The sequence below is a fragment of the Mustelus asterias genome, chromosome 22 (assembly GCF_964213995.1).
Source record: "Mustelus asterias chromosome 22, sMusAst1.hap1.1, whole genome shotgun sequence".
Lineage (NCBI taxonomy): Eukaryota > Metazoa > Chordata > Chondrichthyes > Carcharhiniformes > Triakidae > Mustelus > Mustelus asterias.
Window position 1 is genome coordinate 70,549,058 of NC_135822.1, and position 15,778 is coordinate 70,564,835.

At 50.1% G+C, this 15,778-nt stretch overlaps 1 protein-coding gene across 4 annotated transcripts in view; it reads left to right on the forward strand.

The window, feature by feature from the left end:
- The window catches only part of LOC144510169 (lysyl oxidase homolog 2-like), a 109,691-nt gene that overhangs the window by 66,079 nt on the left and 27,834 nt on the right, over positions 1-15,778 (forward strand). For all 4 annotated transcript variants that reach the window (XM_078239600.1, XM_078239597.1, XM_078239598.1 and 1 more), the window contains exons 4-5: positions 1,975-2,186; positions 7,662-7,875. In XM_078239600.1, coding sequence (XP_078095726.1) covers positions 1,975-2,186; positions 7,662-7,875 — 426 coding nt within the window. The remainder of the gene's footprint in view (positions 1-1,974; positions 2,187-7,661; positions 7,876-15,778) is intronic.

Here is a 15,778-nt window from a genome sequence, read left to right on the forward strand (position 1 = left end):
TCGAGTCTGCGCCGACCACAATCCCACCCCAGTCCCTATCCCATGTGTTTACCCTGCTAATCCCCCTGAAACTAAAGGGTAATTTAGCATGGCCAATCCACCCAACCAACTTTGGAGTGTGGGAGGAAACAGGAGCACCCGGAGGAAACCCACGCAGACACGGGGAGAACGTGCAGACTCCACACATAGGCCGGGATTTTCCGGCTGCGCCAGCCCTGAAACCGGAAAATCCTGCCCAACGTCAACAAACCTTTCCATGGTCCGCCCCTCGCCCGCTACAATTCCCATGGCAAGTGGAATGGGAATATTCTCCCCAGACAGTCACCCAAGGCTGGAATCGAACCCGGGTTCCTGGTGTTGTGAGGCAGCAGTGCTAACCGCTGTGCCACCGTGCCGCCTAAACCCATGGTGATTGACAAAAGGAAGCAGAGGTGACATGAGGAAGAAGCATTTTTCCGAGGTGAATGGTTAGGATTTTGGGATGCAATGGATGCAGATTCAATGGTACTTTCCCAAAGGGAATTGGAAGGAGCAAGCATTGCAGGGATATTGGGAAAGACAGGGGGGATGGAATGAACTGGATTGCTGATTGAAAGGGCAAATATAGACTCAAAAGGCTGAATGGTCTCCATTTGCACTGTAGCATTGTATGTCCTATTCTGGTCCCAGAGGGAATAGACCATTCATAGAGAAGGAAAGGAGAGAGTGCAGAATGTAGTGTTACAGTTATAGCTAGGGTGTCGAGAAAGATCAACTTAATGCGAGGTAAGTCCATTCAAAAGTCTGATGGCAGCAGGGAAGAAGTTGTTCTTGAGTCACATACCAGCTTGGTACGTGACCTCCAGACTTTTGTATCTTTTTCCTGATGGAAGAAGGTGGAAGAGAGAATGCCCGCGGTGCCTGGGGTCCTTAATTATGCTGGCTGCTTTGCCGAGGCAGTGGGAAGTGTAGACAGAGTCAATGGATGGGAGGCTGGTTTGCGTGATGGATTGGGCTACATTCACGACCTTTTGTAGTTTTTTGCAGTCTTGGGCAGAGCAGGAGCCATACCAAGCTGTGATACAACCAGAAAGAATGCTTTCTATGGTGCATCTGTAAAAGTTGGTGAGAGTCGTAGCTGACATGCCAAATTTCCTTAGTTTTCTGAGAAAGTAGAGGTGTTGGTGGGCTTTCTTAACGATGGTGTCGGCATGGGGGGACCAGGACAGGTTGTTGGTGATCTGGACACCTAAAGACATGAAGCTCTCGACCCTTTCTACTTCGTCCCCGTTGATGTAGACAGGGGCATGTTCTCCTTTACGCTTCCTGAAGTCAATGACAATCTCCTTCATTTTGTTGACATTGAGGGAGAGATTATTGTTGCCGCACCAGTTCACCAGATTCTCTATCTCATTCCTGTACTCTGTCTCATCATTGTTTGAGATCTGACCCACTATGGTGGTGTCGTCAGCAAACTTGAAAATCAAATTGGAGGGGAATTTGGCCGCACAGTGATAGGTGTATAAGGAGTATAGTAGGGGGCTGAGAACACAGCCTTGTTGGGCACCGATGTTGAGGATGATCTTGGAGGAGGTGTTGTTGCCCATCCTTACTGATTGTGGTCTGTGAGTTAGGAAGTTCAGGGTCCAGTCACAGAGGGAGGTGCCGAGGCCCAGGCCACGGAGTTTGGAGATGAGTTTTGTGGGAATAATAGTGTTGAAGGCTGAGCTGTAGTCAATAAATAGGAGTCTGACATCGGTGTCCTTGTTATCTAGGTGTTCCAGGATTGAGTTCAGGGCCAGGGAAGTGGCATTTGCTGTGGACCTGTTGTGGCGGTAGCTTTGTCTGTATCGCGCGCAAGAAACAGTACTTTTCACTGGATGCTAATACATGTGACAATAATAAATCAAATCAAAGATGGTGGAGATAATGATCTGAGTGTTGGAGATTGCTCTCAGCTCTATAATAACAGGGAATGTTATTTTTTAATTCCAGGAAGAGCAGTTACAAGTGGAAGATGTTCGCATCAAGGCAGTCTTTGGGTCGTCACGGAAACGCATGCCTGTGACTGAGGGCTACATCCAGGTGAAGAGGGATGGAGATTGGAAACCCATCTGTAACACTGACTGGACGAGCATGAACAGCAGAGTCATCTGTGGCATGTTTGGGTTCCCAGCAGAAAAAACCTACAACATGAAGATTTACAAGTGAGTTGGGACGGCGTTCAGTCACGGTGCAGCTGTCAGTCTGAAAGGTCCAACCTGGCTGGAGGGCCAATGGCCCTCGTATCAGAGTGAGTGCTCAGTGTGTGTCGAACAAACTGCTTCTGAAGCCTCGTCCAAACTGAGTTCAGTCACTCAGAGAGAGAGAGCCTGAAGTTCCCTACGACTGCCAGTGGTCTACCGCCTAGGTACAGGCCATTCAGCCCAACACACACATGCCAGCCCCTGAGATGAGGAATGTCTTCTCTGAGAGGGTCATTAGTCAGTGGAGACTGCCTCATTGAGTATATTCAAGGCTGTGTTAGACAGATAGCTGATCCACAAGGCAGTAATGGAGGGCAACAGGGGAATGACACTGACAATCCTATCAGCTACAATGTTATTGAATGGTGGAGGAGTTTTGATGGGCTGAATGGCCTACTCTTCCTCTTGCTTATGTTGTTCCCATCCCCCAACTCACCTTGACAGCGAATCCTCCAATTACTTCCTCCCTTGTGTGTTTATCCAGCTTCCCCTTATATATTTACTATTCACCTCAACCACTCCCTATGGGAGCAAGTCCCACATTCTCCCCACACCCCGTGGGAGCGAGTCCCACATTCTCCCCCACTCTCCGTGGGAGCGAGTCCCACATTCTCCCCCACTCTCCGTGGGAGCGAGTTCCACGTTCTCCCCCACTCCCCGTGGCAGCGAGTCCCACATTCTCCCCCACTCCCCATCGGAGCGAGTCCCACATTCTCCCCCACTCTCCGTGGGAGCGAGTCCCACATTTTCCCCCATTCTCCGTGGGAGCGAGTTCCACGTTCTCCCCCACTCCCCGTGAGAGCGAGTCCCACATTCTCCCCCACTCCCCGTGGCAGCGAGTCCCACATTCTCCCCCACTCCCCATCGGAGCGAGTCCCACATTCTCCCCCACTCTCCGTGGGAGCGAGTCCCACATTCTCCCCCATTCTCCGTGGGAGCGAGTTCCACGTTCTCCCCCACTCCCCATCGGAGCGAGTCCCACATTCTCCCCCACTCTCCGTGGGAGCGAGTCCCACATTCTCCCCCACTCCCCATCGGAGCGAGTCCCACATTCTCCCCCACTCCCCATTGGAGCGAGTCCCACATTCTCCCCCACTCTCCGTGGTAGCAAGTTCCACGTTCTCCCCCACTCCCCGTGGGAGCGAATCCCACATTCTCCCCCACTCCCCATCGGAGCGAGTCCCACATTCTCCCCCACTCTCCGTGGGAGCAAGTTCCACGTTCTCCCCCACTCCCCGTGGGAGCGAATCCCGCATTCTCCCCCACTCCCCATCGGAGCGAGTCCCACATCCCAGGGTGAAGACGTTTCTCTGGAATTCCCCATTGGATTGAATTTGCTATCACCAATAGTTCCTTCAGTCTTTCCTTCTCAGAACCCTTGGTCATTTGGAACACCGAGACTAGATCTCTCTGCCGAATGGCCTCACCCTCCTCCTGTTCAGAGCTGCAAGTTGAAGCTATCTTCTCGATGACCTTTATTATCTGCTGAGTATTGAGCTCAGGCTGAGAGGTTTGCTGCTGTTAGGTCAGCGTGAGATTCCTCTCTCACACACACTCCCTCTGTCGGATTGTCTCTCTCTGAAGCTCAGTCTATGGACAGGAGGCATTCCTCATTCCCGCTGAATGATCGGGACGATGAGATAAGAACTGAATGGTTTCACATTGAAGTTCAAGGCTCTGTTAGTCATCAGAATGCACTGTACAGGAAGGGGGTGGATCTTTCCCATGAGTTAAAGTTCATTTCTTAGTCACAAGTAAGGCTTACATTAACACTGCAATGGAGTTACTGTGAAAATCCCCTAGTCGCCACATTCCGGCACCTGTTCGGGCACACTGAGGGAGAATTTAGCATGGCCAATTCACCCAAACTGCACATCTTTGGAGTATGGGAGGAAACCGGAGCACCCGGAGGAAACCCACACAGACAGTGACCCAAGTTGGGAATCGAAGCCAGGTCCCTGGAACTGTGAGGCAGAGGTGCTAACCACTGTGCCACCGTGCCATCCATGAGTTTGTGTGTTTTCTCGGCTGGGTTTCCTCAGAGTTTGTAAAGGTAGCCTCAGAGTACTCCTGTCGGCTGTTGGTCACTCATTTACACATCTATGTACATGTCAGTACCCCACACAAGGTTCCCATCAAATCACAGTCCCTTTCTCATTGTGACCATGCAACATAGTTCCAGCAGTGACAAGTTAACCCTTTACCCTGCGGCACGGTGGCACAGTGGTTAGCACTGCTGCTGCCTCACAGCGCCAGGGATCTGGGTTCAATTCCCAGCGTGGGTCACTGTCTGTTTGGAGTTTGCACGTTCTCCCCGTGTCTGCGTGGGTTTCCTCCGGGTGCTCCGGTTTCCTCCCACAGTCCAAAGATGTGCGGGTTTGTTTGATTGACCATGATAAATTGACCCGAGTGTCAGGGGGATTATCAGGGTAAATGCATGGGTTTACGGGAATAGGGCCTGGGTGGGATTGTGGTTGGTGCAGACTCAATGGGCCGAATGGCCTCCTCCTGTACTGTAGGGATTCTATGATCAGATGGGCCTGGCATGTTTCAATGATCTGTCCCTTCCAATGGAGTTCCTCCATTGCACCATATCCTGATCCCTTGCTGCCCCCATTCCTTCCTGCCCCACCACCTCCCGCCTCCCTCATCCCCTCTGTTTCCCACGCCACCACATGACAGCTCCCTCTGTCCCTCAGCCCTTTCCTCACACTACCCCACTATTCCTCCGATTCTCCAAACTCATTCACCATCTCCTACTGCCCGATCCCTATTTCCCTGCCCCCCCCCCTCCCCCGATCCCACACCCTCTGTTCCCCAGCCCTTCTCGGTTCTCCAACCCCCCCTGACTGCCCCCTCCCCCCCCGACTGCCCCCTCCCCCTCACTACTCCCTCCCTCCCCCCCATTTTCCACACCCACGCTCTCCATCCACAGCCATCTCCCGTTGGGTGTCTGTGAATAGGAAGGTATTTCCTGAAGAAAGGGTGTTAGCAATCCAAGCCTGGGAACGGTGAGGTGACTCCTCACAAACCCACTCTGTTCGGGAAGAGAGACTTCCGGCTCTGTTAAAAACCAAAGTCTTTCCTGGTCTCATTCCTCCATATCATTTCAATGAAATTTTATCCACTTGGAAAATCAAAGCAAGGTTCCAAGTTTATAAAGTTTGTTTGTTAGTGTCACAAGTCAGCTTACATTAACACTACAATGAAGTTACTGTGGAAATCCCCCAATGGCCACATTCCGGCACCTGTTCGGGCCAATGCACCCTAACCAGCACGTCTTTCGGACTGTGGGAGGAAACCGGAGCACCCGGAGGAAACCCACGCAGACACGGGAAAAATGTGCAGACTCCACGTGCAGGCTTACATTAACACTGCAATGAAGTTACTGTAAAAATCCCCTAGTCGCCACACTCCGGCGCCTGTTCGGGTACAGTGAGGGAGAATTTACCATGGCCAATGCACCCTAACCAGCACATCTTTTGGAGTGTGGGAGGAAACCGGAGCAACCGGAGGAAACCCACGCAGACACGGGGAGAACGTACAGACTGAGCACTGATAGCGACCCAAGCCGGGAATTGAACCTGGGTCCCGCTGTGAGTCAGCGGTGCTAACCACTGTACCATCATGCCACCCACACTCCAGGGCGAAGGAAAAGAGTGGGGGAGGGAATAGGACTGGGATTTTAAAAGGCATTATTCAAGTAGGAAGGGAAATATCTCTTCCGCTGGTGGGCATGGTGGAAAAATCAGAGCAAGGCCGTTCAGGGGAGAATTAAAAAATATTTCTCCACAGTTGTACAATAAAATACACCACTGCACACCGGCTCCCGCTCGCTGTCCCTGCGCCGGCTCCCGCTCGCTGTCCCTGCGCCGGCTCCCGCTCGCTGTCCCTGCGCCGGCTCCCGCTCGCTGTCCCTGCGCTGGCTCCCGCTCGCTGTCCCTGCGCCGGCTCCCGCTCGCTGTCCCTGGCAGGGTGTACCAAAAAGCAAAGAACAGTACAGCACAGGAACAGGCCCTTCGGCCCTCCAAGCCTGAGCTGATCATGATGCCTGCCTAAACTAAAACCGCACGCACTTACGGAGTCCGTATCCGTCCATTCCCATCCTATTCATGTATTTGTCTAGATGCCCCTGAAATGCCGCTATCGTCCCTGCTCCCACCACCTCCCCGGGCAGCGCGTTCCAGACATTCACCACCCTCTGTGTAAAAAAACTTACCTCGCACATCTCCTCTAAACTTTACCCCACGCACCTTAAACCTATGTCCCCGAGGACTTGACTTTTCTACCCTAGGAAAGAGCTTCTGACTATCCATTCTGTCCATGCCTCTCATAATCTTGTAAATCTCTATCAGGTCACCCTTCAACCTCCGTCATTCCAGTGAGAACAAACCGAGTTTATCCAACCTCTCCTCATAGCTAATGCCCTCCATACCAGGCAACATCCTGGTAAACCTCTTGTGTACCTTCTCCAAAGCATCCACATCCTTCTGGTAGTGTTGTGACCAGAATTGTACACAATATTCCAAATGAGGCCTAACTAAGGTTCTGTACAACTGCAGCATGACTTGCCAATTTTTAAACTCAATGCCCCGACTGATGAAGGCAAGCATGCCATATGCTTTCTTGACAACCTTATCCACCTGCGTTGCCACTTTCAGTGACCGGTGGACATGTACGCCCAGATCTCTCTGCCTGTCAATACTCCTCAGTATTCTACCATTTACTGTATAATTCCTACATGCATTGGACCTTTCAAAATGCATTATCTCACATTTATCCGGATTAAACTCCATCTATTATTTCTCCGCCCAAGTCTCCAACCGGTCTATATCTTGCTGTATCCTCTGACAATCCTCTTCTCTATCCGCAAATTCACCAATGTTTGTGTCGTCTGTGAACTTACTAATCATAGCAGCTACATTTTCCTCCAAATCATTTATATAAACAATGAACAACAAAGGTCCCAGAACTGATCCATGAGGAACACCGCTAGTCACAGCCTTCCATTCAGAAAATCACCCCTCCCCTGCTACCCTCTGTCTTCTGTGTCCATGATGTGGAGATGCCGGCGTTGGACTGGGGTAAACACAGTAAGAAGTCTAACAACACCAGGTTAAAGTCCAACATGTTTATTTGGTAGCAAACGCCACTAAAGCTTCCGAAAGCTAGTGGCTTTTGCTACCAAATAAACCTGTTGGACTTTAACCTGGTGTTGTTAGACTTCTTTCTATGGCCATGCCAGTTCTGTATCCATCTCGCCAGCTCTCCTCTGATCCCGTGTGACTTCACCTTTCGTACCAGTCTACCATGAGGTACCTTGTCAAAGGCTTTACTGACCAGTGCAGCAATGTATTCTGTCTCTCCCTCTCTGGTCTGGGTGGTGTATATTGCTCCTGTTGTGTGCTCTGACCTCTCTTTGCCCTCTTTCTCCAGGACCTTTGCGAGCAGGAAGAGACACAGCTACTGGCCGTACAGCGTTAACTGCACCGGGAATGAATCTCACCTCTCCAGCTGTAACCTGGGCCACTCTGTGGTGAACAGGAACAACACATGCCCCAGCCAGATGCCCGCTGTGGTGAGCTGTGTGGCTGGCTCAGCTTTCGCCGCGCTCAGCACCACTCGAGTGAGAAAGGCCTTCCCTACTGAGGTAATAACTGCGTTGTCTTTGCTCCCAGTCTGGGCTGAGAGAGGGGCGGCAGAATCCAGGCAGGTAGAGGGCACTAATACATGGGTTAGCATTGCCTGGCTGCAACAGCCTTGAGGGCTGAATGGCCTCCTCCTACCCCGGCAATAACACTAAACGCAGAATACTGTCAGAAATCCGAAAACAGAAAATGCAAGGAAAACTGAGGAGGTCTGGCAGCATCTGTGGAGAGAGAAACAGAGTCAAAGTTTCAAGTCCAAATGACTCATATTACATAGAAACATAGAAATCCTACAGTGCAGAAGGAGGCCATTCGGCCCATCGAGTCTGCACCGACCACAATCCCACCCAGGCCCTACCCCCACATATTTTACCCGCTAATCCCTCTAACCTACGCATCCCAGGACTCTAAGGGACAATTTTTTAACCTGGCCAATCAACCTAACCCGCACATCTTTGGACTGTGGGAGGAAACCGGAACACCCGGGGGAAACCCACGCAGACACGAGGAGAATGTGCAAACTCCACACAGACAGTGACCCGAGCCGGGAATCGAACCCAGGACCCTGGAGCTGTGAAGCAGCAGTGCTAACCACTGCGCTACCGTACTTGGGGCGGCACAGTGGTTAGCACTGCTGCCTCACAGCTCCAGGGTTCCGGGTTCGATTCCGGTCTCGGGTCACTGTCTGTGCGGAGTCTGCACGTTCTCCCGTGTCTGCTTGGGTTTCCTCGGGTGCTCCCTCTTCCTTCCCATAGACGTGCTGGTTGTTTCCTTCAGAAGGACCTCTTCAAATGCAGACAATAAAAATATAACAAAACTTCCTCCAACTTATAAATCAAAGGAAGGGTTTAATAAAGAAACTTCATTACTCCAAACTTGGGGCCTCGCCCTGGGCCACTCCAAGCTCCCCACAATTCCCAGCAGCTTCTTATTTTTAGTGAGTCAGCTGACCATCACACCATTCTGCAATTGGTTCCATGGCTTACTGGGTCAGCTGATCCTTACAGCTTGTTACCATTGGTCACATTACATCCAATACAAAGTTGTGACCGCTTACATTCTAACACTGGTTGGGTGGATTGGCCATGATGAATTGCTCCTTTGTGTCAGGGGGATTAGAAGGTCAAAACATTTGGGTTATGGGGGAATAGGGCCTGGGTGGGATTGTAGTCAGTGCAGAATCGATGGGCCAAATGGCCTCCATTTGCACTGTAAGATTCTATGATGCTTCAAAACTCTGAAGAATAGTGATACAGATTCGAAACGTTCTCCCCACACACGCTGCCAGACCTGATGAGTTTTCCCATCATTTTCTGTTTGATATCCTGTAATAACACTGTCTGCTTTATCTGTTAGAGTTGACTGGAACAGTGTTCCATCAGAAGAGATGGAGCAATGAGAAAATTGATAGCACATAGGATAGAGAGGTTGGGTAGGCTTGGGTTGTTTTCTCTGGAGCAGAGAAGATTGTGGGGTGACCTGATTGAAGTGTTCAAGATTATGAGAGGCGTGGACAGGGAGCAGCTGTTCCCTTTAGTTGAAGCGTCAGTTACGAGGGAACACAAGTTAAAAGTGAGGGGTGGGAGGTTTAGGGGGGATTTGAGGAAAAACCTTTTTACTCAGAGGGTGGTGAGGGTCTGGAATGCGCTGCGTGGGAGGGTGGTGGAGGTTGAATGCCTCACATCCTTTAAAAAGTACCTGGAAGAGTACTTGGCACGTCATAACATTCAGGGCTATGGGCCAAGTGCTGGCAAGTGGGATTAGGTGGGCTAGTCAGGGCCTTTTATGTGTTGGTGCAGACTCGATGGGCCAAAGGGCCTCTTCTGCACTGTAGTATTCTGTGATTGAGGGTGAAATACTGGCATGGATTGACAACAGACAGAAAACAGCAAGTAGAAATAGCTGGGTCATTCTCAGATTGGCAGGCGACTAGTGTGCTGGGGCGGCACAGTGGCATAGTGGTTAGCACTGCTGCTTCACAGCGCCAGGGACCTGGGTTCGATTCCCGGCTTGGTGTCTGTCTGTGTGGAATTTGCACATTCTCCCCGTGTCTGCGTGGGTTTCCTCCGGGTGCTCCGGTTTCCTCCCACAGTCTGAAAGATGTGCTGGTTAGGTGGATTGACCCAAACAGGCGCCAGACTGTGGCGACCAGGGGAATTTCACAATAACTTCATTGCAGTGTTAATGTAAGTCTTACTTGTGACTAATAAATAGACTTTAACTTTTATCTTTAGTGGGGCTCCGTAAGGATCAGTGTTTGGGCCCCAGCTATTCACCGTGTATATCACTGATTTGGATGTGGGGGACCAAATTTAGCATTTCCAATTTTGCTGAAGACATGAAATTGGATGGGAATGTGAGTTATGAGGAGGATGCGGAGAAGATTCAAGGGGATTTGGATAGACGAAGTGCATGGACAAGAACTTGGCAGATTGAAAAAATGTAAAATTGTCCAAATTTGGAGAAAGAAAGAGAAAGGCAGAGTATTTCTCAACAGGTGAGAGATTGGGAAGTCTTGGTGAATAAAGGGATCTGTTTGCCCTTGTTTTAAAGTCATTAAAAACCAATGTGCAGATGCAGCAGGCAGTTAGAAAGGCAAATGGTATGCTGGCTGTGATAACACTCAGGACTTACAGTGGGAATTCCTAACTAATCTCCCTGTGGGATACAAGTTCCCGTGGGAACAGGCAATCGATCGCCTACCAAGTTGGAGCTTGTCACCCAAATCCTAGGCAAGGCAGACCCATGGCGGCACAGTGGTTAGCACTGCTGCCTCACAGCGCCAGGGACCCGGGTTCAATTCCCGGCTTGGGTCACCATCTGTCCGGAGTCTGCACATTCTCCCCGTTTCTGCGTGGGTTTCCTCCGGGTGCTCCAGTTTCCTCCCACAATCTGAAAGACGTGCTGGTTAGATGCATTGGCCGTGCTAAATTCTCCCTTAGTGTACCCGAACAGGCGCTGGAGTGTGGCGACGAGGGGATTTTCACAGTAGCTTCATTGCAGTGTTAATGTAAGCCTACTTGTGACTCATAAATAAACTTTAAAACTTTGAATTATCGACCTGAACCGGACTCCTATACGTGTCCCACAAGGTTTAACTTCTGATTGAAGAATAAAACATCATTCCTTTCCCGTCCTGATTTTTGATTTGATTTGATTTATTATTGTCACATGTATTGGGATACTGTGAAAAGTATTGTTTCTTGCGTGCTATAGAGACAAAGCATACCATTCATAGAGAAGGAGAGGAGAGAGTGCAGAATGTAGTGTTACAATCATAGCTAGGGTGGAGAGAAAGATCAAATTAGTGCGAGGTAGGTCCATTCAAAAGTCTGACAGCAGCAGAGAAGAAGCTGTTCTTGAGTCGGTTGGTACGTGACCTCAGACTTTTGTATCTTTTTCCCGACGGAAGAAGGTGGAAGAGAGAATGTCCGGGGTCCGTGGGGTCCTTGATTATGCTGGCTGCTTTGCCGAGGCAGCAGGAAGTGTAGACAGAGTCAATGGATGGGAGGCTGGTTTGCGTGATGGATTGGGCTACATTCACGATCTTGTAGTTTCTTGCTGTCTTGGGCGCAGAGCAGGAGCCATACCAAGCTGTGATTCAACCAGAAAGGATGCTTTCTGTGGGGCATCTGTAAAAGTGGGTGAGAGTCGTAGCTGACATGCCAAATTTCCTTAGTCTCCTGAGAAAGTAGAGGCATTGGTGGGGCTTTCTTAAATAAAGTAACTGACTTCATTAGTAAGCGTGTAGAAGACTGTGTGCCAAAGAAGCAAATCCACATGTTTTCCAACCGGAAACCATGGATGAACTGGGATATCCATTGTTTACTGAAATCTAGGTCTGAGGCGTTCAAGTCAGGCGACCCTGACCTATACAAGGAAGCCAGATATCCTGAGTTTTTCCAGGGACCTTTATTGCAAGGGGATTTGAGTAGAGCAGCAAGGATGTCTTAGCGTTGCTGTAGAGAGCCTTGGTAAGGTTGCACTTGGAGCATTACGCACAGTTTTGATCTCCTTATCTAAGGAAGGATATTTTTGCCAATGAAGGCATACAACATAGGTTTACCTTGCGTTGGATGGCAGGATTGTCTGATGGGGAGAGATAGAGCAAACTGAGCCTGTATCCCCGAGAGTAGAGTTCGGGCTAAAGGGGCGATCCTTTAAAACAGAGATGAGGAGGAATTTCTTCAGCCAGAGAGTGGTGAATCTGTGGAACTCTTTGCCGCAGAAGGCTGTGGAGGCCAGGCCATGGAGTGTCTTTAAGACAGAGATAGATAGGTTCTTGATTAATAAGGGGATCAGGGGTTATGGGGAAAAGGCAGGAGAATGGGGATGAGAAAAGTATCAGCCATGATTGAATGGAGGAGTAGACTCGACGGGCCGAGTGGCCTAATTCCGCTCCTATGTCTTATGGTCTTGTGGAAGAATGAGAGGTGATCTCATTAAAAGTTCAGAAATTCTTACATGAAAGATGGAGATGGGATGCTTCCCCTAGCTGGTGAGCCCAGAACCAAGAGACACAGTCTCAGGATAATGGGTTGGCCATTTCGGACTGAGATGAGGAGGAATTTCTTCAGTCAGAGGGTGGTGAATGTCTGGAATTCTCCCCCACTGAAGGTTGTGGAAACTCAGTCATTGAGTATACACAAAACTGATTTCTGGACACGAATCGCATCAAAGTATATGGGGATAGTGCGGGAAGGTTGAGGTAGATGATCAGCTATGATCTAGTTGAATGGCGAAGTAGACTCGATGGGCTGAATGGCCTCTTCCTGTGAGCCTGTCGATAGGCGCAGGTAGTTCATACATACCTAGCAGCAGACCACAGGCCTGTGGGCTCCGGATGCTGTTTGTACTCACGGTTCTCTTTGTATCAATGTGGGCCGACATAATGTCAGCAAACACAGGAACTGATTGCCACACAGCAAGATCCCACAAACAGTCATGAAGGATTGACATTATCAGGACCTGGGTGTCCTTGTGCACCAGTCGCTGAAGGTAAGCACGCAGGTGCAGCAGGCGGTAAAGAAGGCAAATGGTATGTTGGCCTTCGTTGAGAGAGGTTTCGAGTACAGGAGCAGGGATGTGTTGTTGCAATTATACAGGGCCTTGGTGAAGCCACACCTAGGGTATTGTGTGCAGTTTTGGTCTCCTTTTCTGAGGAAGGATGTTCTTGCTCTGGGAGGAGTGCAGTGAAGGTTTACCAGGCTGATTCTGGGGATGGCGGGACTGATGTATGAGGAGAGATTGACTCGGTTAGGATTGTTTTCGCTGGAGTTCAGACGAATGAGGGGGGATCTCATGGAGACTTATAAAATTCGAACAGGACTAGACAGGGTAGATGCAGGGAGGATATTCCCGATGGTGGGGGAGTCCAGAACCAGGGGTCACAGTCTGAGGATTCGGGGTAGACCATTTAGGACGGAGGTGAGGAGACATTTCTTCACCCAAAGAGTGGTGAGCCTGTGGAATTCATTACCACAGGAAGTAGTTGATACCAAAACATTGAATGTATTCAAGAGGCGGTTGGATATATCACTTGGGGTGAAAGGGATCAAAGGTTATGGGGGGAAAGCAGGACTAGGCTATTGAGTTGGATGATCAGCCATGATCGTGATGAATGGTGGAGCAGGCTCGAAGGGCCGAATGGCCTCCTCCTGCTCCTATCTTCTATGTTTCTATGTTTCACCACCCTTGGTGGGAATTACATAGGATTGCTTACCAGGACTGGAATATCAGCTGAGATCTTGTGCTTGAGATGGTATTACCATCACTGAGTGTGCCACTATTGGTATTCTGCGGGCTATCATTAATCAGAAACTGAACAGCCATATAAATACTGTGGCTGCAACAGCAGGCAAGAGACAAGAGATCCCGCAGTGACCAACTCATCTCCTGACTCCCCAAAGCCTGTCCACCATCTGCAAGGCACAAGCCAGTTTGATGGAATACTCCCCACTTGCCTTGATGGGTGCAGCTCCAACAACACTCAACACACTGGCAGCACGGTAGCACAGTGGTTAGCACTGCCGCTTCACAACGCCAGGGACCTGGGTTCAATTCCCGGCTTGGGTCACTGTCTGTGCGGAGTCTGCACGTTCTCCCCGTGTCTGCGTGGGTTTCCTCCGGGTGCTCCGGTTTCCTCCCACATTCTGAAAGACGTGCTGGTTAGGGTGCATTGACCCGAACAGGCGCCGGAGTGTGGCGACGAGGGGAATTTCATTGCGGTGTTAATGTCAGCCTTACTTGTGACTAATAAATAAACTTTACTTCACTTGGAAGCTCGACACCATCCAGGACAAAGCAGCCCCGCTTGATTGGCACCCCATCCACAATCATTCAGTTCCTTCATCGTGAATGCAGTAGCAGCAGTGTGTACCATCTACAAGATGCACTGCAGCAACTCACCAGGGATCCACAGACAGCTCCTTCCAAACCCACGACCACTTCCATCTAGAAGGACAAGGGTAGCAGATACCCGGGAACACCACCACCTGCAAGTTCCCCTCCCAGCCACTCACCATCCTGACCTGGAAATGTATCGGCTGTTCCTTCACTGTCGCTGGATCAAAATACTGGAATTCCCTCCCTAACAGCACTGTGGGTGTACCTACCCAGTAAGAAGTCTCACAACACCAGGTTAAAGTCCAACAGGTTTATTTGGTTGTAAAAGCCACTAGCTTTCGGAGCGCTGCTCCTTCGTCAGGTGAGTGGAGTTCTGTTCACAAATAGGGCATATATAGACACAAACTCAATTTACAGAATAATGGTTGGAATGCAAGTCTTTACAGGTAATCAAGTCTCAAAGGTACAGACAATGTGAGTGGAGAGAGGGTTAAGCACAGGTTAAAGAGATGTGTGTTGTCTCCAGACAGGACAGTTAGTGAGATTTTGCAAGCCCAGGCAAGTTGTGGGGGTTACAGATAGTGTGACATGAACCCAAGATCCCGGTTGAGGCCGTCCTCATGTGTGCGGAACTTGGCTATCAGTCTCTGCTCAGCAACTCTGCGCTGTTGTGTTGTGAAGGCCGCCTTGGAGAACGCTTACCCGAAGATCAGAGGCCGAATGCCCGTGACCGCTGAAGTGCTCCCCAACAGGAAGAGAACAGTCTTGCCTGGTGATTGTCAAGCGGTGTTCATTCATCTGCTGTCGTAGCGTCTGCATGGTTTCCCCAATGTACTATGCCGCCTCGGGACATCCTTTCCTGCAGCGTATCAGGTAGACAACATTGGCTGAGTTGCAAGAGTATGTACCGTGTACCTGGTGGATGGTATTCTCATGTGAGATGATGGCATCCGTGTCGATGATCCGACACGTCCGGCATGCCTCCCCAATGTACCATACCTACACCACAGGGACTGCAGCGGTTCAAGAAGGCAGCTCACCACCACCTTCTCAAGGGGCAATTGGGTGGCACGGTAGCACAGTGGTGAGCACTGCTGCTTCGCAGCACCAGGGACCCTGGTTCGATTCCTGGCTTGGGTCACTGCCACTGCTTTAGTTTAGTTTCACTGTTTTAGTTTATTTATTAGTGTCACAAGTAGGCTTACATTAACACTGCAATGAAGTTGTGAAAATCCCCTAGTCGCCACACTCTAGTGTCTGTTCGGGTACACTTTGGGAGAATTGTCTGAGGGAGAACTGTCAGTGCGGGGTTTGCACGTTCTCCTCGTGTCTGCGTGGGTTTCTCCCGGGTGCTCCGGTTTCCTCCCACAGTCTGAAAGACGTGCTGGTGAGGAGAATTGGCCATGCTAAGTTCTCCCTCAGTGTAACCTGAGCAGGCACCAGAGTGTGGCGACAAGGGGATATTCACAGTAACTTCATTGAAGTAAGCCTACTTGTGACAGTAATAAATGAACTTTAAAAAGTTTTAATCTTTAAACAATTAGGAATGGGCAATGAATG